The 22,564-nt window shown below is 46.0% G+C and overlaps 2 protein-coding genes across 2 annotated transcripts; both read right to left on the reverse strand.

The window, feature by feature from the left end:
- Nucleotides 1–8,757: 8,757 nt before the first annotated feature.
- LOC127300410 (uncharacterized) lies at nt 8,758–10,720 on the reverse strand. Its single transcript, XM_051330518.2, has one exon. The coding sequence runs from the start codon at nt 10,519–10,521 to the stop codon at nt 8,980–8,982; it is 1,542 nt and encodes a 513-aa protein (XP_051186478.1). The 5' UTR covers nt 10,522–10,720; the 3' UTR covers nt 8,758–8,979.
- Nucleotides 10,721–20,528: 9,808 nt separating this feature from the next.
- Nucleotides 20,529–21,787, reverse strand: LOC127304899 (cytosolic sulfotransferase 18). The gene has a single exon (XM_051335456.2). It carries the CDS (start codon nt 21,717–21,719, stop codon nt 20,706–20,708), a length of 1,014 nt encoding a protein of 337 aa, XP_051191416.1. The 5' UTR covers nt 21,720–21,787; the 3' UTR covers nt 20,529–20,705.
- Between the last annotated feature and the right edge of the window lie 777 nt (nt 21,788–22,564).

Here is a 22,564-nt window from a genome sequence, read left to right on the forward strand (position 1 = left end):
AGAATCTACCTCCTATTGAAGATATATGTGAGATAATTCCCCCTTCGTCCATGATTGAGGTAAACTCCCTTCAACGCTTTACTAGGGAAGATATTCGTATTCGAAACCTCCTGCACAATGCTTAGATGAGTTTGATAATTATATTGTTAAGCAAGAAAATTTTAATATGAGGGTAGAGAATCATTTAATGGAAAATTCTCAAGCTATTAGTGAATTGCATGGTATTGTGGAGAGAACCTCCAATGATGTTAAGATGCTTGTTAAACATTTTCAAATGATTCAAACTCAAATTGATCAACTCACTAAAGTGCAAAATGACTTGTTAGGGAATAATTCTAAAGAGAAACATGCTTATGAAGTAACAACTAGAGGTGGTGTCTCTACCCAGGATCCTCTATATCCTGAAGGGCATCCAAAAAGAGTTGACCAAGCTTCTCAACGCCTGGTACCTAGTGCTCAGTCTAGGAAGAGAAAGAAGAAGAAACATAAAAATGTTGTAGAATCCTCTGAACCTGCTAATGATCCTAATAGTATTTCTATTTACGATGCTGAAACCGAAAGTGGTAATGAACATGATAATGATAAAGATAATGATAAGAATGATACTCGATAAAGAAGAGGTGAAGAAGAACCTGAGAAGCATGCTAAAAATAAAAAGTATACTAAAGAAGACTTTATTGCTGAGAAACATGGTAATGAAAGAGAACCTTGGGTGCAAAAGCAAATGCCTTTTCCTGCTAAGAAACTAAAATCAAAGGAAGAAGAACACTATAATAAATTTTGCGAATGGATGAAACCTTTATTCTTGCAAATCCCTTTGGTGATGCCATTAAATTGCCTCCTTATTCAAAGTATATGAAAGATATTGTTACTAACAAAAGGAAAATCCCCAATGAGGAAATTTCCACTATGCTTGCTAATTACTCTTTCAATGGCAAAATTCCAAAGAAGTTGGGTGACCCAGGTATACCTACTATTCCTTGTTCTATTAAGAATAATTATGTTAAAACTGCTCTATGTGACTTGGGAGCCGGTGTTAGTGTTATGCATTTTTCTCTTTATAAGAGACTTTACCTAGATAAGTTGATACCTACTGATATATCTTTGCAAATGGCTGATAAATCTACTGCTATTCCTGTTGGTATATGTGAGAATGTTCCTGTTCAAGTTACTACTAACTGCTTGATATTAACTTATTTTGTTGTGTTGGAAATGCACGAAGATGATAATATGTCTATTATTCTTGGGAGACCTTTTCTTAACACCGCAGGGGCTGTTATTGATTGCAATAAAGGAAAGGTTACTTTCAATGTTGATGATAGGGAGCATACCGTTTATTTTCCCAAGAGGATTGAGAAGGCATGTGGAGTTAATACTATTTCTAATGTGAGAACTATCAAAGTGGGAACTATTGATTGTCCTATATATGAGCCTAAGGAAGAATATCACACTCTCGTGATTGGATCCATATCAATACAATTCAAGGTAACATGATTGATTTGAGGTTTATTTCTTCTTATGCTATGAAAAAGTTATTTGGTGACAAGACTTGATCAACCTTGTTAACGGATACTTTTTATATGCATGGAGAGGGTAAACAACATCTCTTTCTTCCTCCACTTGCTCTAGTTGCTGTAGCACTTTTAATTTGCAAAGTTCTTGAGCTATTCGAAGATTTCAAAATTTTTCCTGGCCAGTAATAATAAACTTAATACCCAGAAAATATGCATTTTTCAAAGTTTTCAAAAATTCGCGAAAATTATACCGTTGGTCCTATTTTTCGACGAGGCACCTGGGAGTACCAGAGGATGACCTGTGGGGCACCAGAGGGCGCCACACCACAGGGCCGCGCGGCCAAGGAGGTGGCCGCGCCACCATGTGGTGTGGGACCCCCTCTGCCCCACTTTGTCATCTCTTTCGCCCAGAACAGTCTCTCTCCCGAAAAAACTCGTACCAAGTTCCTCTCACTCGCGTTTTTGCTCCAGAACTCCAGATTTTTCGATCTCTTTGCTCAGCCCAGATTTCTGTCTGAAATTTGGCACATTTGCTCTTCGGTATGTGACTCCTCCACCCATCCAAGTAGAATTTCGTTTGGTTGAGTATATCTTGAATATTTTACTGCTGTAGGTAACATGATTAGTGAGCTTGCATGCTTGTTCTAAGTGGTAGAAACTAGTTTTGATGCATGATTAGTACTCTAGCAAGTTCCTATTGTAGTTTCCCTCAATTATATGTCACCAAATCAAATTTTTATGTCATTTGTTGAAAATTTCAGAGAAGCTATGAAGAAGTTTAGCTTTGGAGAGTTGTTCAAGAAGGGGACAACCAGCACCGGGAGGCCTTCTAGGGCCGCCACCGGATTAGGCAATCATACAATGAAGACATCCTCGCGCCTAGCTTCGCGCCCGAAGAGGACCACGGTCCCCCTAATGCTTCTACTTTTCCATGTTATGATTTTCTAAGGAATGCAGGGATACTTTGGAGGATTTCTTGACCCTTGTCAACAGGGCAGGGTTAACCACCTATATGAGCGATGAAAGGGAGCAATACCACATGCTCACCAAGATCTTTGTCGAGAGTTTCCAGTTCGACAACAAACAATATGAGCCAACGGTTGCATTCAGAATCTATGGTAAGACTGTGACTATGCCGTTGAAGGATTTTTGTTGTGCTTTGGACATTGCCCCTGTAGGTACAGCAAGTAGGATTGATGACAACCCCCGGGACTTGCTGGAGCTCTACCGAGGGATCACCAAGGATGATTGTCGCACCATCCGGGGCAAGATAAGGAACATCCAACTTCCCGCCATTAAGTATTTCGCATACTACATTGCTACTAGCATTCTTGGTAGGGAGAACACTAGTAATATCTCTAGTTACCATCTTGCTTTCTTGCATATTGCACTTACTGGTCAAACCTCCTATCACCTCGGTGCTCTTATTGCTCGCCGCACGACTACCGGGGGCCTATTTTTGGAGGAACTATCGCATTGCGTGTTTTAACATATCTTAATCTTCCTCTTGATCCTAATGATGTGCCATTGGCCCCTAGGAGACTCGATATTACTGCTATGAAGAGTCATCATTTTGTTACCACTGACTCTACTTTAGATAATATGGTGTATAGAATGTTGTTTTACGACGGGGAGGAGAAGGAAATCCCTCTTCCCCAACCTGGTTTGTTAAGTATTGACAGGCAATCATGGTCGTGCACCAAGGAGGAGGTGGATGAACATATGAAGATACAAGAATTCCACCAGCAACATGACTCCGAGGACGTCGGGACCTCCTACGACCACACCGTCACATATCCGGGTGCTTCTTCTAGCACATACCCGGAATACGACCCATCTTCTTCATATTACGGAGACACTACTTCATGGGATCGATGGGATTGAACTCCACTTAGGCCAAAAGCCTAAGCTTGGGGGGAGGTATACCGGCATCACTCATTCTTTGCATATTATGATTGCTGGATACTTGCACATACTTGTTTTGTTCGTTTGAGTGGTTTTCTAATGAGAGGAAGATGATATTTGGGGAAGTGCTGCCTGAAAACAGATTCTGGAACGTTACTGTAAAAATCGTCAAAAATAGCCAGAATGTCATTTTAAGCTGCAAATTTTTGTGCAGGTTCCCCAGGTTGTTATCTAACTTTCATTAGTTGAACACTTTTCGATCTGAGCAACGTAAGATTTTTGTAAAAATCGATTTCTGTACTGCTGTCAGGTTTTGGCAGATTTCTGTCATCCTGCTTTTCTGTGTTTCTTTTAGTTCGCTATTTCTTGTTTTTGTTTTGTTTCCTTCCCAAAACACAAAAAGACCAAAAATATTTCTGTTGTTTCTCTTCACCATTTGTTTGCTTTGGTTTCTTGCATTTGTTTCACTTTATTTGCTATTGCTAGTTTGCTATAAGAAAACCCAAAAAGATTTTGCTTTGTTTGTTTGTTTCCTCTTGTTCTTATTTGCAATTTGAAAACACCAAAAATATTTGCTGTTCTTCTCTGGTTTGTAAAGTTCTTTTTGAGTTCAATGGTCTTCGGTGGCTGGAGCGTGGTTTTCATTTCATATTATCCAAGCTGCACAAGTGAAAAGGCAATAATGACGATCTACGACAATCTGATTGTGGTGAGAGGCTGATATGAACTCTATTTGTTTTCATTTTTGTACATATACTCATCCATGTGAGCATGCTTAGTTGGTTCATGTGAGGTATATGTTATTTGAGAAAGTCTAGTAGTTCATGATCTCTCATGTTTAGCTTCAATTTATTAATATGAGTAGCATGTCATGTATGTTTGTACGCATTGTTTTATTCATAAGTAAGTATGGCATTGTGGTATCCTCCTCTGAATAATTCATTTATATCGACTTGGCACATGCTCACGCATGCATATGACTGAACAAAAAGTCAATTAAGCCTCGATGATCTATATTGTTTCAGAGTTCTTGTATCACTTTTATGCCTCCGTTAATTTATTTTGCCGCAAGCATGATTATGACGATTCTCGCTCTCTTGATTTGTCGCTCCCTAGTCTTTTGCTAGCCTTCACTTGTACTGAGCGGGAACGCTGCTCGTGCTTCCAAACACATGAAAACCAAGTTATTCCAGTGTCCACCATAAATACCTATGCATGGCATTTCAAACCATTCCAAGTAAATTCTCATGCGCTACCTTTAAAATCTTCAAAATGCTTCTCAATTTGTGTTTATGTTTCATAGCTCATGAGGAAGTATGTGGTGTTTAACTTTCAACCTTGTCATTTACTTTTGACGGACTCTCATATGGACTAGTGGCACATCCGCTTATCCAATAATTTTGCAAAAAGAGCTGGCAATGGGATTCCCAGTCCCGAATTAATTAACTTAAATAGACACTCCTCCATGGTTTGTGATTGTTGGACGGCACCCGAAGGATTCGGTTAGCCATGGCTTGTGTAAGCAAAGGTTGGGGGGAGTGTCATCATCATAATAAAAATAAAATAAAAAGGCACTCCTTCATGGTATGAGATTGTTGGCAGGCACCCGAGGATTCGGTTAGCCATGGTTTGTGAAAGAAAGGTTGGAAGGAGTGCCAAATAAATATGCAATAATTCATGGGAGCCGCTCTTGAAAGTCCGGTTGGCGAGGTAGTTAGTGTACCCATTACCATTCGTTGACAACAACAAACACCTCTCAAAATAATTTTACTCCTGACTTTATAAAAATGAAAAGCTCTAGCGCATGTTAATCCCTGCTTCCCTCTGCGAAGGGTCAATCTTTTACTTTTATGTTGTGTCTCCATTATTTCTTTGAGCACTATCTTGAGAGCACAACTGTCATTCTTAGTATAATATGCTTGTCTCAAAATATGATTAATTGTGGTATAACTTTGATGCATTTATCTTTTGACAATCACTACTTCTAGTCTTTCTATGAACTCCAGAGGTGCCCGGGCATTTATGTTTTGCCAACCAAATACAGGCAAGCGAGATACCACTTTATCATGCTCTCTTATGAACATTACAATTCTTGCTTATATACATGATTCATGATGCTTATTATTAATTGTTGGTGCTTCTCCATGATTGACATAGCTGTCAGATGATCTTATTTGCATGTATCTCATTATGAACTGCTTAAGTATTAGCCATAGCATGAGAATATATACATCATATGAGCAAATGTGTTCGTGAAAGTTCTTTTATCGCTCAGTTGTTAACTGAATTGCTTGAGGACAAGCAATAAGCTAAGCTTGGGGGGAGTTGATACGTCCAAAACGTATCTACTTTCCCGAACACTTTTGCTATTGTTTTGCCTCTAATTTGTGTATTTTGGATGCAACTAACACGGACTAACGCTGTTTTCAGCAGAACTGCTCTGGTGTCCCGTTTTTGTGCAGAAATCCAACTTTCGGGAAAAACCTCGGAATTTATGCGAAGGCCCTATTTTCCCAGGAAACTAACGGAGCAAGAAGGGCAATTGAAGTGGAGGCCCGAGGGCCCCACACCATGGGGCGGCGCGGCCCAGGGGGGGGCCGCGCGGCCCTGTGGTGTGGCCCCCTCGGCCGGCCTCCGACGCCCTCTTTCGGACTACGTATTCGCCTCGACCTAAAAACACCGGAAGAGAAGTCGAAGTCGCCGAAACCCTCCGAACGCCGCCACATCGCGAAACTCCGTCGCGGGAGCCGGGAAGTCTCCGTTCTGGCACTCCGCCGGGACGGGGAATTGGAGGAGATCATCACCGCCATCACCGCCAATGCCTCTCCATCAACCAGCAATGTTTCCCCCATCCATGTGTGAGTAATTCCCCCGCTGTAGGCCGAAGGGGATGGTAGGGATTGGATGAGATTGGTCATGTAATAGCATAAGATTGTTAGGGCATAGTGCCTAGTGTCCGTTATTGGTACTTTGATGATATTGTTGCAACTTGTTATGCTTAATGCTTGTCACTAGGGCCCGAGTGCCATGATCTCAGATCTGAACATGTTATTGTTTCATGAAGATAATCATTGTTTATGGTCTTATCTATAAGTTGTATACACATGTCGCTGTCCGGAACCGATGGCCCCGAAGTGACAGAAATCGGGACAACCGGAGGGAATGGTAGCGATGTGAGGATCACATGTGTTCACGGAGTGTTAATGCTTTGCTCCGGTACTCTATTAAAAGGAGTACCTTAATATCCAGTAGTTTCCCTTGAGGCCCGGCTGCCACCGGCTGGTAGGACAAAAGATGTTGTGCAAGTTTCTCATTGCGAGCACGCACGACTATATATGGAACACATGCCTATTGATTGCTTTGTACTTGGACACCGTTTTATTATTATCTGCAAATGCCCTGCTATGATTGTTACATGAGTTTCTCTCATCCATGCAACGCCCGTCATCCGTCCCCGTGCCTACAGTATTTTAATCCTGCTGTTTACTATAATCACTACTGCTGTCTACGTTACTCTTCTTTGTTATTTCACTATCGCTATCGCTATAAAGCTGTTACTATCGATAAACTCTTGCGAGCAAGTCTGTTTCCAGGTGCAACTGAATTGACAACTCCGTTGTTAAGGCTTCCAAGTGTTCTTTGTCTCCCCTTGTGTCGAATCAATAAATTGGGTTTTACTTCCCTCGAAGACTGTTGCGATCCCCTATACTTGTGGGTCATCACTTGCCACGATTTTTAAGAGTAGAGTAGATTTGCACATGAGTTCTTGCTTCGATCTGTACCCGTAGAGTTGATCTGCTTAGTTCTTGCTTCGATCTGTAAAGCTTTAGATGCCCGTCATTTCGTCGAACACATGTCTATGCGTTCTTCTAAGCCGAGTTGTCCACATATAAGTGCAATAGTTGGTATGAGGACTGGTTCTACGATGTGTACAACTACTCCTTATACCAGCTATGCACTTATAGATGGCAGCAGGCATACAAGATTGTTACCATGCTTGCTTGCTTCCCATTGTTGCTTTACCTTTTCATGCCATCTCGGATGTGTGAAAGATCTAACTTGCTTACCATTGTTCTTGCACTTGGATACTTTCACTGTATGTATAGGACGCGAGCCCCGTTGATCAGTCGCCCAAGTCTATGCTACATGTTGTGCCAATACGGTATATCCCGATGCCTAATAAGTTCCACCCTATCAGGAAGAGGCCCAACATGATATGGCATGCTGCTCCATCCACCTTCGTGCTGAACAAGGTGTGTGAGTTTGTCACGGAGGAGAAGGCTGGAGTGCCTTTGTTCAGGCACCAGGACCTGAAAGTGGTATTTGCGGCTATTATGAAGTGTGCTGGCCGTGAGGTTTGTGTCCCTCAGGTCTACAACCATTTGAGGTACTGGAGAGCAAAGTGGGTTCGTGTATGCAAGCTCAAGAAGATGGAGGAGGTGCGTTGGGTCGAGAAGACATTAGTTATCATGATGGATGACGACACATACTTTGCGTACACCAAGGTAGCGCATTGCAACTTCTGTTGCACCTTATTCAGTTATTCAAATATGATGCATGTTGTTAGCTTGCACATGAGGAAGAACTAAGTAACATCGTCATCGCAGAATCACTCTAGGGACGCGGAGCTCCTCAACAGGTCCATAGAGAACTATGCTCAGATGAAGAGGATCTACACCGTCCATGTTCCAGCCGCTCCGCTCACTTCTGCACGCGGTCCACCGTGCTCTGAGCCACCTCATGGATCACAAGGCACATGCGACCAAGTATTTGGCGATGACCCCTGATGCTAGGATGGACTGGTTCAACGTCTTCCTGACCAAGTATTACATGTGAGGACTGGGGGCATTGGATGCTTGTTACATGTGAGGACTGGGGGCATTGGATGATTGTTGTCTTGGTGTTTTGCTGATGATGATGAACACCGCATCCATGATGCACCGATGGCACATTTGTATATTTTGCGAGGTGGTATTTATGTAACCCCTCGATTGATAAACTTATGTTGCATGCCGCTCGTGCCCTCGTGGTGCAACTCCACTGCTAGAAGTAATATCCGTATTCTAGCCTTACTGATTATGTGATTTATGGTTGTTGTCCTGTTATTCCCTATTTCGTCAAATACTTTGTGGGCATCTTCGATGAACTGGGTAAGCTCACTAAGAAGTTCAGAAGGTGATAGGTATTCCGCACGCTACATGTAACGAAAAAGCTGTGCCTTTGCTCAAACACGATTTGGTTGCCCACAACATTCTGCACGCACAAATTGTGGACAACCAATCACCAGGGATTTTGCTTCCAACTGATGCGGAGTAGAAATTATTGGCAACTAAAAAACTTACACAACGTAGATTAGAGGTTGCATTAAGCCCGACAGCATCCACAGAGCCATGTTCCAGAGATACACGAAAAAGTTGTGAACAACCAAAACTCTCCAGATAAAACTCAGAAAAGAAAGAGATTCACATTGGAGTATTCGGAATCAACAAGCTGATCAGTACTGTGTGGGAAGTGGGAACTAACAATGGACATGTGAGGAGTTTTCCATGTGAGGACACTCTCAACTAGAAGTGGTTTTGAAGTAGCCGAGCATGGTGTACACCGTCTGCAGGAGGGACGGCAGGACGAATATGGCGGCCGCGGCGAAGAGGGAGACGGCCACCCAGGGCGAGGGGAAGAAGTGCAGCACGAAGCCGCCGCACCACCAGCTGATCCGGCGGCTGCGGTGGCAGGCGACGGCGTCGAGCATGTCGCCGAACTCGTCCGGCAGCCTGGCGCCGACGGTGTGCGCCCCGAGCTCCCGGAAGAAGCAGACGAGCTCCGCGTCGGTGAACCGCGAGGATGCGAGGACGCCCCGGCGGCGGAGGAACGAGGCGTCGCTCGTGCACCGCACGAGGCCCTCCATCCGCGCGACGTGCGTGGTGACGCAGGCGCCGTGCGCCCAGTGGAAGTGCATCTCGAAGGCGAGCATGTTGTGGAGCACGACGGCGCTGTACTCGTGGACGGGGAAGCACGGGATGCTCATCACCGCCACGGGGCTGGCCGTCCGGCTCCAGAAGGACATGTCGAGGTGGCTCTGGCAGGTCGATGACGACGCGTCGGACGCATCGGACGACTGCCGGAACCACACCGCCGAGTGGCGCAGCTCGACGGAGCAGGGGAAGAGCCGCTCCGACTGCTTCTTGATCTTGAGGAGCTTGAGCGGCGTCGAGAGGATGGCGTACTTGGTCTTCGGCACGCGGGACCAGTGGAAGAGGTGCAGGACGTGGTGGAACTCGGCGCCCGCGGCGTGGCAGGGTTGGCGCGCCCGCTTCGGGCTGAGGTCGTCGAAGCACCCGAGCACGACCTGCTCGACGCAGTGCCGGAGCTTGAGCCTGCTGCAGGAGGCGACGAGCAGCTTGACGGCGGCGAAGGGCACCTGGTTCTCGAGCACGAGCATGTCGAGCTTGATTTGCTCGGCGTGCTGCGCCACGGCCATGTGCAGGATGAAGTACTCCCGGTTGATGGACGCCGCCCGCGCCGCGCTGTCGGCGTCCTCGCCGACGCCGGCCTTGCTGAGCATCATGCTGACGACGAGGACGAAGCAGCTGTCCAGGAGCAGCATCTGGAGGAATCTCTCTTCGTCGTCCAGCAGCGCCCTGTCGGCCTCCACGTCGTCGTCGGCGAACTCGTCGCGGAGGCGGTCGCGCTCCGCCGACAGCGCCGCGACGTAGCGGTCGACGTCGAGCGCGCACTGGTCCTGTAGATACCGCATGAAGGGGAGCTTGGCATCGTCGGAGAAAGCCAGGCCGGGGTCGCCGCGGTGGAACGGGCCGATGGCCACGGCGCGCACCGCGTGGAGCGCCTCGACGCGGCCGGAACGGCCGGGGCGCGACCGGAGGATGGTGCCTGAGCGCTCGCCGAGGTACCACAGCATAGGCGTCCGCGCGATGAGGTCTCGCATCACGGCCTTGTTCACCGTCGCCGACGTGAGCTTACGCAGCCACTTCCGCTCGGCTTCAACGCCGACGACGGCATCAGATTTCGTCTCCGCGGCGGTGTCCGTGTCAATGTCAATGCGGTGGTGGTCGTCGGTTGACATGCTCAGCTGATCCCCTTCCATCGTGATTTGATTTCTCAAAGATGTTCAGCTTAATTGATGGTCATACATGAATTTAACATGTCCGGTGTTGGTTAGGACCAGAGGCGTAGTGCTGACTGCTGAGGACAATGAATCTGGCAGATTTCAGCAACACATTCTTGCTGAGCAATGGACAAACGGAACATGCCAGAAGTTCATTTATCTGATCAACTATGATACAAATACATCGACAAAAAGGGGAAATTTGAACATGACACCTTTGTCCTGATGGTTGTTCGTAAGCATGGAGTTCCTAACAACTAGTTCTGGGTCATTCTCTGGAACGAACTTTGCTGAATTTTTCTACTTGGTTCTAGCTGTAACAGCTACCCTGTCGCTTGCTTGTCGTGCTCTTTTTTCTATCCGTCTTAATTTGTTTCGAGGGCGCCGGGCCGAAAAATGCGTCTGCCACCACCTTCAGCGGTGCGATGTATCGTGACCGAGCCGTCCGCTGCGACACAAACCCGGCGCATATTTGCGACTGGAATGCGTCGCGGTGGACGATGCACGGACGCGCAAAGTGTCCGCTCGCGTTTCCATCAAGCCCGCCTGCCAGCGAGCCTGTATCTAGGGCATCGCTTCCGCGGCCATCGCTTCCGCGTCTGCGCCGTAGCCTTCGTCATCAATGTCGCGCTTGCCACTTCTGCGCGCGCACTGGCGGGCGGCGGCTGGGCTTCTGCGCCGCCTTCAATGGCATCGTTTCCCGCGCGCGGCCGGCCTTAAAATTCCACTGGCACCGTTCCTCCATCACCCACACATCCACTCGCACCACCACCGCCGCAGCACCATGGGGAAGAAGAAAGACTTCGAGGCGTCCGCCAGCGGCATGAAGAAGGAGGAGCGGTCGGCCAGGGTGGCGCTGCCCGTCAACGTGGGGAGGCTGATGCACGTGCACTGGACGCCGTGTGACGACTGGAGGGACGTGCACATGCCTGGCGGCTGGCGGCTCAGCTAGCGCCGGTTGCCCGTCCCTCCGGTGCCTGTGCGCGAGCCAGAAAGGAGCGCCGAGATCCGGCGAAGGAGGCAGTACCTGCCGCCGGACCTCCTTGCCGATCCGGCGTACGCCATCGACTCCGATAGCTGGCGCACGTATCTCCTGTCCGAGAGGGATCAGAGGAGGAGGGCAGGCTTCATGGGCGGACTTTCCCTTCGACCGTCCACCGCCGCCTCGTCCTTGAAGACAGCAGGCGCCGACGCGTGCGCACCAGGGTCCGACGCCTGCGCAGTATGACGATGACTACGACGATGATGACGACTACATCGAAGCATTGGCGTACCACAACGAGGAGGTCAAGGACGACAGCGACGACTACGTCGCGGTCGTGTTCCAAGATTGGCAGCTGGCCATGGCGGTCGACGAGACGGTGAAGCTCGGCGTCCTTGTCTCCGAGAACGACCGACCTGTGCAGCCGCTGCTGCCCCGGTACGCCACCGGCTTCATGGCACCGGGCCTGTCGGAGGATGAAGCCCTACGACTAGCGCTCCAGGACTCGGCCACGCCACAACCGCCGCCGTACAACCCCTGGGCTCCTCCACCGCCGGCACAACCCTGGGCGCCTCCACCTCCACCACAGCCACAGCCCTAGGCGCCTTCACCTCCAGCACCGCCAGCGCGCCCGGCGTACGTTCCGCCGGTTCCCAACTGGCCGTGGACAGTACCGGAGCTCATTGTGGTCGACATCGACGAGGAGAATCAGTAGGCGCAGGCTTTAGGATTTATTTTCATGTGTTAAACTATGTAAATTATATTTTCATGTTATAAAAAAAATGATTCGAGCAAAAAATGCGTCGTGCCTGGAGCCACCCTGACGCAAACGAACGGCGGTCGATTTCGACCATTTTAGCCGACGCAAACGAACGCGCGCGAACATTTTCGAACGCTGAAATGCGTCGCGCCGCTGGAGATTGGAGATGCCTGATGTCATCGTGATTCCTTGATCAAATATATGCCGAAGCAATACGCCGCTGAATTTCAACTTTAATTTCTCTCCTTATGTTTGCGTGACTTTTCAATGGTGTCCATGCTACGGAATTGTGTGAAGTTGACTTGCCGTCTGTAGGGTTAAAAATATTTTAATTTGTCTAAGCAGCCAGACTCGATCTTGGTGCGTCCCATTCAGCTGGAGATGTTTACAAGAACTGTCATACTCCTTCCGTCTAAAAACAAGTGTCTCAATTTTATTTAGAAGGATAGGAAAATGCCTGCGCGTTGCAGCGTAAACTTTCATCTATCTTCAAGTTTTCCCATTATATGATTGAGTTTCTAAGAAAAAATGCACGTGCTTTGTAACAGAAAATAAAATGTTGCGCTGACAATCGTTCCATCATTCGCTTTAGCACCGACAATGCCGAGGGCTTTCATCGACGAATTCTCAAGTCCCAACTATGTACACATGCATAAACATGCACATTTCATCTCTTATTATTTTTTTTCGATAAGGAGTATATATTAATATCAAGTAGATAACAAATACATCCAGCCTCTACAACAACGGAATACCCTAATGGCATTACGGATGCACACAACCAAAAAAAAAAGAATTACATAAAAAAGAAAAGTCCCGCTACGGTATTCCAGCCCTAGCCACAACAGTACATCCACCACCAAGACAACACCTGAATTCCAGACTCTCCAAAAACGACGCCTCCAAAAAAGTAACAGTGCACAAGCACCGTCGTCGCCCGATAAAAAGATCTTAGATTTTCACCCTGAAGACACATAAGTGTGTATCTTAACTACTCCCATATCCTAAATTAGTTGTCTTAAATTTATCTAGATTCGCATGTATCTAGACGTATTTCAGTGTATAGGTATATGCGAATATAAACACTGAAGGAGCTAGAAAACTAACGACTAAGGTGTACGGTCGTGCCACAACCGTCAAAACAATAATTAGAGGTACTAAAAATATATGTATTCATAAATAAACATGCACCAACTACTGAAATTCCACACTTTCTGAAATGACAAACACATGCATTAACTACTGAGATTCCACGCTGTCTGAAATCATTCACCAAAGACAGTAATTATTAAAAAATTCTTAGCTATCCGTGATTCCCATATGGTTTCACTAATCTTAGCCATGCGTGTTATTAATGTTTGAACATTGAACTTTGTCCATTACATGCAAGAAATTATTAAAAATTTCTTAGTTTGTAGGAGGAAGTCCACACAATGGACCAATATCAACCACGTAGGAATAAATCAACCCGATGAGGGACATCAAATTTTATTTAGATAGCTAGTCCCTCTCATGTGGACGTTCAACATGTTGTACTCAAATATAAATTAAAATTCCATATTAGCTTTTGCGCATGACTTTGCGTGAAAAATTGTTATGAGTTATTGAATACACCAAGCGATACAAATATATTCTAGACAGACATTATAGACAAGCAATATATTACTACGACTGGTACAATTTTAATACCAAGTAGAAAACATGCTATACTACCGAATCCAACGTACAATACCCACTTGCTGGGGTTCAGTTATACTCTCAAAATTTATATAAACATGCTTACCTAATCATACACTAGGAACAACCATTAAGATATGTATTGGAGCGTATGCTTTAGAGACATGTATGATGATATTAAGGATATAAAATAGACATGAACATACGTGCATATACACATATACACCATATAACTTATCCAATTCTCAATAAAAAATAATGGACAACTTTTTTTTGCAAAATATGATTTATATTTATGACACCACATATATTTGAACGATATATATATTACAGTGGTACAACTATATTAACGACATTATATATTGTTAACTAGGGCAACTAATAGATCAAAATTATAGTTGTTCAGACTGTAGTATGATAGAATGAAGTCACAAAAAAGTTAAAATTTTAGTATAACTATATTTATTCTAATCCATCATGGTCCAAATATGTAGACTGTAGTGTCCATGTTGTGTGAAAGCCTGTCGGGCTGCCCATTTGCCACATGGTCGAACTATCATTTGGTAAAATGTGCAATTACATGTAACCTGTAAGTCATTTTCTGTCCGATCTGACTGTCAGCAGCGAACTAGGTTGAGTGAAGTAGAAGGAAAAGAAATCGGTAGTTGTTCATCTGGGGAAGTGGATACCTCCTCCTTCAGATTGCACCAATATTAATGTGGATGCGGATGTTGCTAAACTGACAACGAAGGGAGATGTGGGCGTTGGTTGTCGATCGGATACATGAGTTATCTTGGGAGCGTCGGCGATGGTTTTGATGGCATAAATCATCCGGGATCCCGTGAAGCTCTTGCCTGTAGGGAGGCCTTGGACATCGTTGATGATCTTCTACTAGGATACATCTCTGTGGCTTCGGACTTCCTAGAGGTCGTCCTGGTCTGCATGGGGAGAACCTCGGTGTTTTAGGGATCATTTTGTCTAAAATAAAGAACATAAATCACCGAAGAGGCGGTACGTGCTTCAAGCATGAGAGGAAGGAATCAAATGTATAACCTCATCGCCTGGCGAGGCATCGTCTCTGCGAGCGGGATGACATGTGTGGTTATTAGAGCCACCAATAGGTCTAAACATGCATGTAATCATCAACTCTATTTGAATAAAGGCGTGTGAGTTCTCAAAAATATAATTTGGCTTAGAGGCAGGTCCAACCGACTCCTCATGATGCGTACATATGATACTAGTAAACCTTATGTGTTCCCTTAGAACCATTTGTGTATTATTTGTGCAAGTTATGCCCCTTATAGATCATATCTATTATGTGTGTCTCGTGTATGTAACTCTCCAAATACAATGCATGTGGGATCTGTATGAGATCTATGCTTTGGTCATATATAGAGGGTCCGAGGGTGCGTGAGGGATCTAAATGATATCCAAGCTCTAACCTTATGAATAAGTGAGGTCTTTGCTTATGCTATGGCTTAAGTAATGGACATTTAGTGTAACATCCCCGTTTTTCTATCATCGTTTTCCCATAAATCATGCTTTTGGGATCCCTCTATCCACCTTTAACTGGTTCATTTTATTATAAATCCGAGTCGGTGGTTGTGTTGGGATCGTCGAGATGATCAAAATGGACTACTCATACTCCGAATTCGGACTTCAGATGCATCTTTCTTGGCCTTATCAATTTCAAGGGCTATGGTTACTTATGCTATTCCGAAAACATGTTAAATAAAAGAAAACCTTGGGATGGATAAGGCCCTCACGTGGTCACGCCTGCCCTCTTCCTCCACCACCGCATCATCATGCCCTTCCCCTCTTCACGGCATCCGCTTTCTCATGGCAGCAGCCCCCTTTCTTTTCTTGTCTTCAAATACCTCCCTCTCACGAGCAGCCACCCCACCAAGGCCTCACCTCTTCCCTTCCCTCCCCTTCCAAGACCTTTGGATGGATAACACTACACTTGTTGATACCTTGTCTAGGAGTAATGTTGGTTGGCAGAATATATATTTTGCATACATTGTTTCCATACTCTAGTGCTAAATAGGTACTCCATTCATTCCTTCTTATATGGTGATTTAGTTTTCTAAAAATTCAAACTATGCTAACTTCGAATGAGTTCCTAAAGAAACTATCAATCTCCATAACACCAAATTGGTGCCATAATTTAATTTTTTAGCATTGTAGACTTTGATAGTTTTTTCAAACATTTGGTCCAAGTTAGCGTAGACTTTTTTGGATTACTAGTACACCTTATAATAGAGAACATAAGGAGTATGTGATAAGCTGTTATTACACAATCAATGATGCTATTCAGGTGGATCGGTCACAGTCAATTATCATGGAACATATTATTTCGGAACGTTTTTGATGCGATGAAACCCAAGAGTAGGTGAAAATTACCCACCTACTAGTACCAAATAAAAAAGAAGATAGCAAGGTAGGCTATGTCAACTTTCGTTTCCAAAGTTCTCAAGGATAAATTGGCCGAACTCAGCCTGGTGTTCTAAAGTTAGGGCCCTATAGAAGCTTACGAGAAATTATTCACCATTACCTATAGAAATTTGGGGCATAGTTTCGTCGCACGGGTTGTGCGCCCAAAGACCCGACCATGTTGAGACACTATTAGTATATTGAGCTATATACACTTCTAGTCCCACAACTTGTTAAGGATGTGCAAATTAGTCCCACTTCTTGTAAACTGGGGTACCGAAGTCCCACAACTTGCTTTGACGTGCAAAACTGGTCCAACTGATCTCAGAAGCAGACATGTGGCGATGTTTATTTTGCAAAATGCCCCTGCATATCTCTCGTACATTTTCCTTAGCCCCCGAGCGGGTCCCACCTGTCAGGGGAGATTGAGATTTGAAAAATTAAACGCTAGAGGAGGATCGATACTGCAACCTTTCCTTAGAAAAGAGAACAAGCGCCACTGCAACACTCAAGTCTTCACGGTATTGTAAGTCCCGTTCCTCTACTTAAATATTAAGGACGTAATACACTTCGACGCATGACTCCATTCACGAATTTATGTGAAGGCTAGCTCCTGGATAGCTTGTCGTGTCCATCACTCCATGTCTAGAGCTGCTAGCTGAATTTTTTATTTGATTTTCAATTCAATGCATGTCATTTGTGTAATAAATTATGTTCTGTGATTTTCAATTCAATGCATGTGATTTATGCAACATATGAATTTATTTGTACCTTATTCAAAATCTACGAAAATACGCCATTAAAAATGTTTAAAAAGTGTGGGAACACAGACATTCATATGCCGTCGTTGTGGCCGCTGCTACCCGTAAATGGACCGCGTTTGTTTCCTTGTCCTTGGGACGCCGCATTCGGACCGAAACAGACCGAAATGCGGTATATTTGTTATGCAGGTGGTGGCCTTAGTTCGAATCGGATCAGTTAGCTAGCCTAAGAACATTTTGGCTTGTTAGAAGCTGTTTTGCTTACCTTTGTCACTGCCCAGCGGATCCGGATGCGACCAACGCGGTCACGCGGCCCGACCGGCAGACGCAAATGCGGCACATCTTTTGACCATGTTTGCGTGTCAGCGAATAACCCCGTCACTATGCGTCGGGCCGCTAGATCTGGGTGTATGCGCATGTTTTGATCGTACGATCGCAAACGGTCGCTCTGTGTATGAATCCATCTGGCCGGTGGAGATGCCCTTATGGTTCGAGTTGGTCGCCCTAAGGGTGTGATATGGCGGTAGTGTAGCAGTTCCCGCTGGGAAGGTAGTATAGAATACTCGGTAGCACCCTCCGCTGACTCCATGAAGTGATGGCAGGAAAATAGTGTATATAATAAACATAAAGTCATTGGTACCATCACAAACTATTGTCTGACGCAGTGGTGGAGCTATGATTGCGACCTCTGGGACCAACGTACGAGGTCTTGTGTTCGATTCTTCTTCGCTGGTTTTATTTTCGTGGTTGAATAAGATGATCAATAGAGTCACATCTGACAGAAAAAAATGTTTAGGGCATTTTTGCAAAATAAACATCATCACGTGTCTGCTTCTGAGATCACTTGGACCAGTTTTGCACGGCAATGCAAGTTGTGGGACTTCAGTACCCCATTTTACAAGAAGTGGGACTAATTTGCACAGCCTTAACAAGTTGTGGGACTAAAAGTGTATATAGCTCTAGTATATTCATAGCCGCATGCTGTATTGACCTTCACTGTGTTAGTGATCAATCCAGGGCAGGCATATGCGTTGGGCATGAATGAGTTTTGCTTAGTAGCTCCGCTGTAGTAAATTAACCATTCAGTCAAATAATGTAATAGGAAAACCAGGTTTTACTGCTCATGTTGATTGATTTTTGGGAGGATCCCTCAGTTTTCTTATTTACTAAATTCATTAGAACCTCACGCCTGTGCTAATGCAACTAAATCAACTCAATTGCCCCACCTCGCTTCTTGTCTCCTACCCCATATCATCTCTTTATTGTACTGAACCTGGTATATTTCTGTTACGCAATGAAAAGGGGTTGAAGCCCGGTTGGAAAACTAAGTCAGCTCAATTTTCTCTCTTTCAAAGCCTTTTGTTTCTTGTCGTACACTCTCTAGTTACATGTGCAGCAAGTTAGACGATGCTGAATATATACTTGGTGTAATAAGTGGTTATATTTTTCGACAGAGAATAAGTGATTATATGCAACCACGAGCATAATAGCTATGGTCTTGATTTTTGAGGTTCTTCCTGCAGAATAATTGGTTGCCCTAACCGGTCAACAGCCTAGTCAGTGTGCCACGTCATGATATATTGTGACCAGTTCGCTCACAAAACAAGGGAAAATGACCACCGAGCTTATACTTTTTCGATAAAAAGAATATATTAATATCAAAAAATGCCAATTACACACCGCCTCTGCAACAACGCAACACCCTAATGGCAGTACGGATGCACACAACAACAACAAAAAAAAACTAAAGAAACAAAAGTCCCGTTATAGCATCCTAGGCTTAGCAACAGCAATACAACCACCACCAAGACAACACCTGAAATACATAATCTCCAAAAACGACGCCTCCAAGAAGAAAACGGTGCACCAGCGCCGTTGTCACCCGACCAAAGATCTTAGGTTTTCACCCTGAAGGTAGTCCCCGCTCTCAATACAATGCCTCCAACAAGATCATTGCCACGCACAACCAGTTAAGGCCAGACCTTGGATTTTCACCCTGAAAGGTAGGACTCTGAACTTCACCTGTGCTGCCGCCCCCACTTCCATACCACTGTTGCGGAGCTCGGGGCACCAAGCAAGTCCCTCAACAACGCGGAAACTTGAACCTCCCTTAGCAAGTCCTCCGCTCCAGCCTTCATGTTATTCCCTTCATCTGACTGCATCATGGACCAAAATGTCTCTTGATGCCAACATAGACCAGAGCTTCCCACCGCTCCCTCCAGAACCAATCGGCCAGAATAAAAGCATGAGTGTGCACGACCGAATAACACCGATCCAGCAAACTCCATGCAAAGAAAACACTGTTACATTCACCGGCGGCGCCTCCCGGAACTCAACACTCCTGCCAGATTGGGAAGAGCAAACCTCAAGTCTTCATCTTCGCCCAAGAGAGACCCAAGGACCGCCGCCTTTATTTAGGTCGGGCCCCCATGCCAGCGACCATCCCAGGCTGGCCACAGTTGCCGCCGGAGACACCAAGCGCAGATTGCGTTGTCCGGAGACACCGTACCCGCCCTGGGCACCGCCGCAGCCGAAAGCCAGCCCTCCACCGACGACATCAGCCTTCACCGGCTTCCACGCCTCTCCACCTCGCCGCCGGGACGCGGTGACAGATCGAAAGACCCACCACCACCATCCGCAGGCTGACCATCTCCGGCGAAGAAGAGGACTGCCTCCACCGTCGAACCCAAGGCTGCTGCCCCGGGCGATCTCGTGTCGCGGGAGAAACCCAAGACCACCTCCACACACCGGCAAGAGGCGGAGGGGATAGTGGCGCAGAGCCGCCGCCCACTACTAGCCACCACCGGCGTGCCACCACCAGCCACCACCGGCGGGGGAGGAACCAATGGGAGACGGGAGGGCCGTAGCGCAGATCAATCTGGCCGCCGCTGCCTAGCAATCCACGCGACCGGCCGCAGCGTCAAGGAGGGGACACGGTCGTCGTCCCCAGCGCGGCACGAGGAATGGCCGCTGCCGCCACGCCCCGCGGTCTTTGCCCGGCGGCGGCGGGAGGCGGTTAGGGTTTAGAGGGGGTGCGGGAGGGGTGCAGGAAGCGGGAGGGGAGAATACAATAGTGTCACCGAGCTTATACATGGAAATACAGTGACCAAAAACACTCATCCTCGACAAGTTGTATGACTAATGATGCGATTCCCTCATACTTCTCTCATAGTTAAGGGTTTGTGTGTGTGTGATCTTTGTATATATATATATGTTGGTTTCCATGCTAAATTGTTACGTACATTTGCAACAACTAAATCTACTAACTGAGAATACAAACCATATCATAAAATTACTTTTCAAGACAAATCCAATCATAAATATAGCCACCGGACAATCTGAATCTATTTCCATATGAATATAGTCAAAGCTGGAAAAGTTTGAATATGTACTTTATTTTTACTGCCAAAATCAAACCAGATTTGGCGTGTGGCTTCAAATGTAAGAGAAAGAGGGAGCAAACCAGTTTCCACATGCACGCAAACATTTGCAACAACATACATAATGAACCAAGGACTGAAGGACATAAAACATAAGAAATGCTCAAGAATCAAAACATAAGCCCGCATCCTTGGAGCTTCTCTTGGACGATGCGGTCTAACTTTTCCGCCATCTCTTGGCTCATGTGGTTTGTCCAGTCTCCTACTTTCCCTTCCCTAAAAAACACAGAGTTGTCTAGGTAGACTTTGTTTCCTCGATCAACTCCACCTACCTGGTTAACCTGTAGGCCGGTAAGTGTTTCAAAGCTGCACAGCCTCGCCACCTCTTCAGCAACGCCGGAGCTCTCCTCCTCTTTGGTCAACGGGACGCCAAGGAAGTTCGCTAGCGTCCGCACAGCTTGCACCGGATCTGACATGATCTCTTCATACTTCAGAAAAAGAACGTTGTTAGGCCTTGCTAGGCTCTCCTTCCAGTACTCGAGGCAGTGATCCCAGAAGGGGCCATAAGGCGAGAACCCCTCGCAGAACATGCTGAAAGCATTCTCCATCGACAAGTTGCAACCCTTGACAACTCTGTTCTCGTAGTGCAACCTTGAGACCAGGGTGTCTTTGGGGTCCCGGCACAGGTACACGATTCGGCGGCCACGCGAGCTCGTCGTGTCCCGTGGGAGCATCGACATGGGCATGTGCGTCGCGAGAAGCCTCGGAGAAGGAAGCGTCTCGATATCAGCATGATCCGTGCTGAGGCCACGGATCTCGATGAACGGCACGACGTCCTGAGGGTGGCGGGTGAGGAGCGGGTGGTTGGCGAAGCTGTAGCGGGAGCGGTTGGTGATGGTGAAGGTGAGGGCCTTGAGCCAGGTGGTGCCGCACTTGGGCTGCGTGGCGAGGACGATGTCGTCTGTGCGGGGTTTGTAGACGTCCTGGACTTGCAGGATCTTCTCTAGCATCTGAGGCCGGAACCAGTACCTCTTGTATTGGATCAGCGGCTGTGACCACCCTTCTCTTACTGGAAGTGTGGACATGAAATCTTTGAGCTGGCTTTGTTTGGGTAGGAGGATATGGTCTTCTGATGCACTCTTGGTGGCACTCTCTTGATCACTCTGCGGTGGCACCTGAGCCATGGCTGGTTGGAAAGGACTATGAGGCAAAGCTCTGAGTTCATGCAGGCTTCTTGCTCGATGTATGCGACTGGTTTTATGTCAGTCGATGGAGGATGACTCAGAGAGTGGAAGCTGGTTGATAGTGCGGTGATGAAATGACATATATTCTTTTATTTGTTCTGCATATATAAAAAATGGATAGATAGTATGATCGATCGAGATGTTACTATAGTTTACGGAGGAGCAGGTTCACGTGGCGGTTAAAGTTTAGAAAAGATCAATCATTAGGGGCATGTACGCTCTTAGTATTTCACGTCATTCAGAGAAGATAATTAACATAAATGATAGTATGATACGTACAATATATTAGATCTTATTGTTTTCCCTAACAACAAATAAGAAATAATTAAATTTTAGTAGGAAATTGTCTTGCTAAGAGAACTCAAAAGTAACCCTTCCATCATGAACCCGATGCCTAGCTCCCAATTTAAAATACCATTTATTTATTGTGAGCCCCTCATCGGCACCTTGGTGAGAACAAATCATTCTCCCCCAGGTATTTAGCTCTGATGAGGTCTGCCATAGACCGTCAACATCTTGGTCGATCTTCCAGATTCACTTGAGCATCAACGTAATAATTTTCACCAACTTCATGTTTAGGATTCCCAATCCTTCAAACTTCCGAGGTTTGCAAATTGTGGTCCATTTCACCATGGGATACTTCCTTTTGTGTCCCACCCATTCCCAAAAGAAGGGACCTGGCCTTGAGGATTTACCTCCATGACACGACGCAAGTGCATCTTCTCCTTGTACTCATGAAGCGTAGAATGTCTTATTATGAAGCGTGTAGTTTAGCAAGATTTGCT

Source organism: Lolium perenne, chromosome 5 (assembly GCF_019359855.2).
Source record: "Lolium perenne isolate Kyuss_39 chromosome 5, Kyuss_2.0, whole genome shotgun sequence".
NCBI classification, from domain to species: domain Eukaryota; kingdom Viridiplantae; phylum Streptophyta; class Magnoliopsida; order Poales; family Poaceae; genus Lolium; species Lolium perenne.

What these genes read in the sequence shown, in the direction of transcription:
- LOC127300410 (XM_051330518.2), bottom strand. Translation starts at nt 10,521, where the DNA reads ATGGAAGGGGATCAGCTGAGCATGTCAACCGACGACCACCACCGCATT.
- LOC127304899 (XM_051335456.2), bottom strand. Translation starts at nt 21,719, where the DNA reads ATGGCTCAGGTGCCACCGCAGAGTGATCAAGAGAGTGCCACCAAGAGT.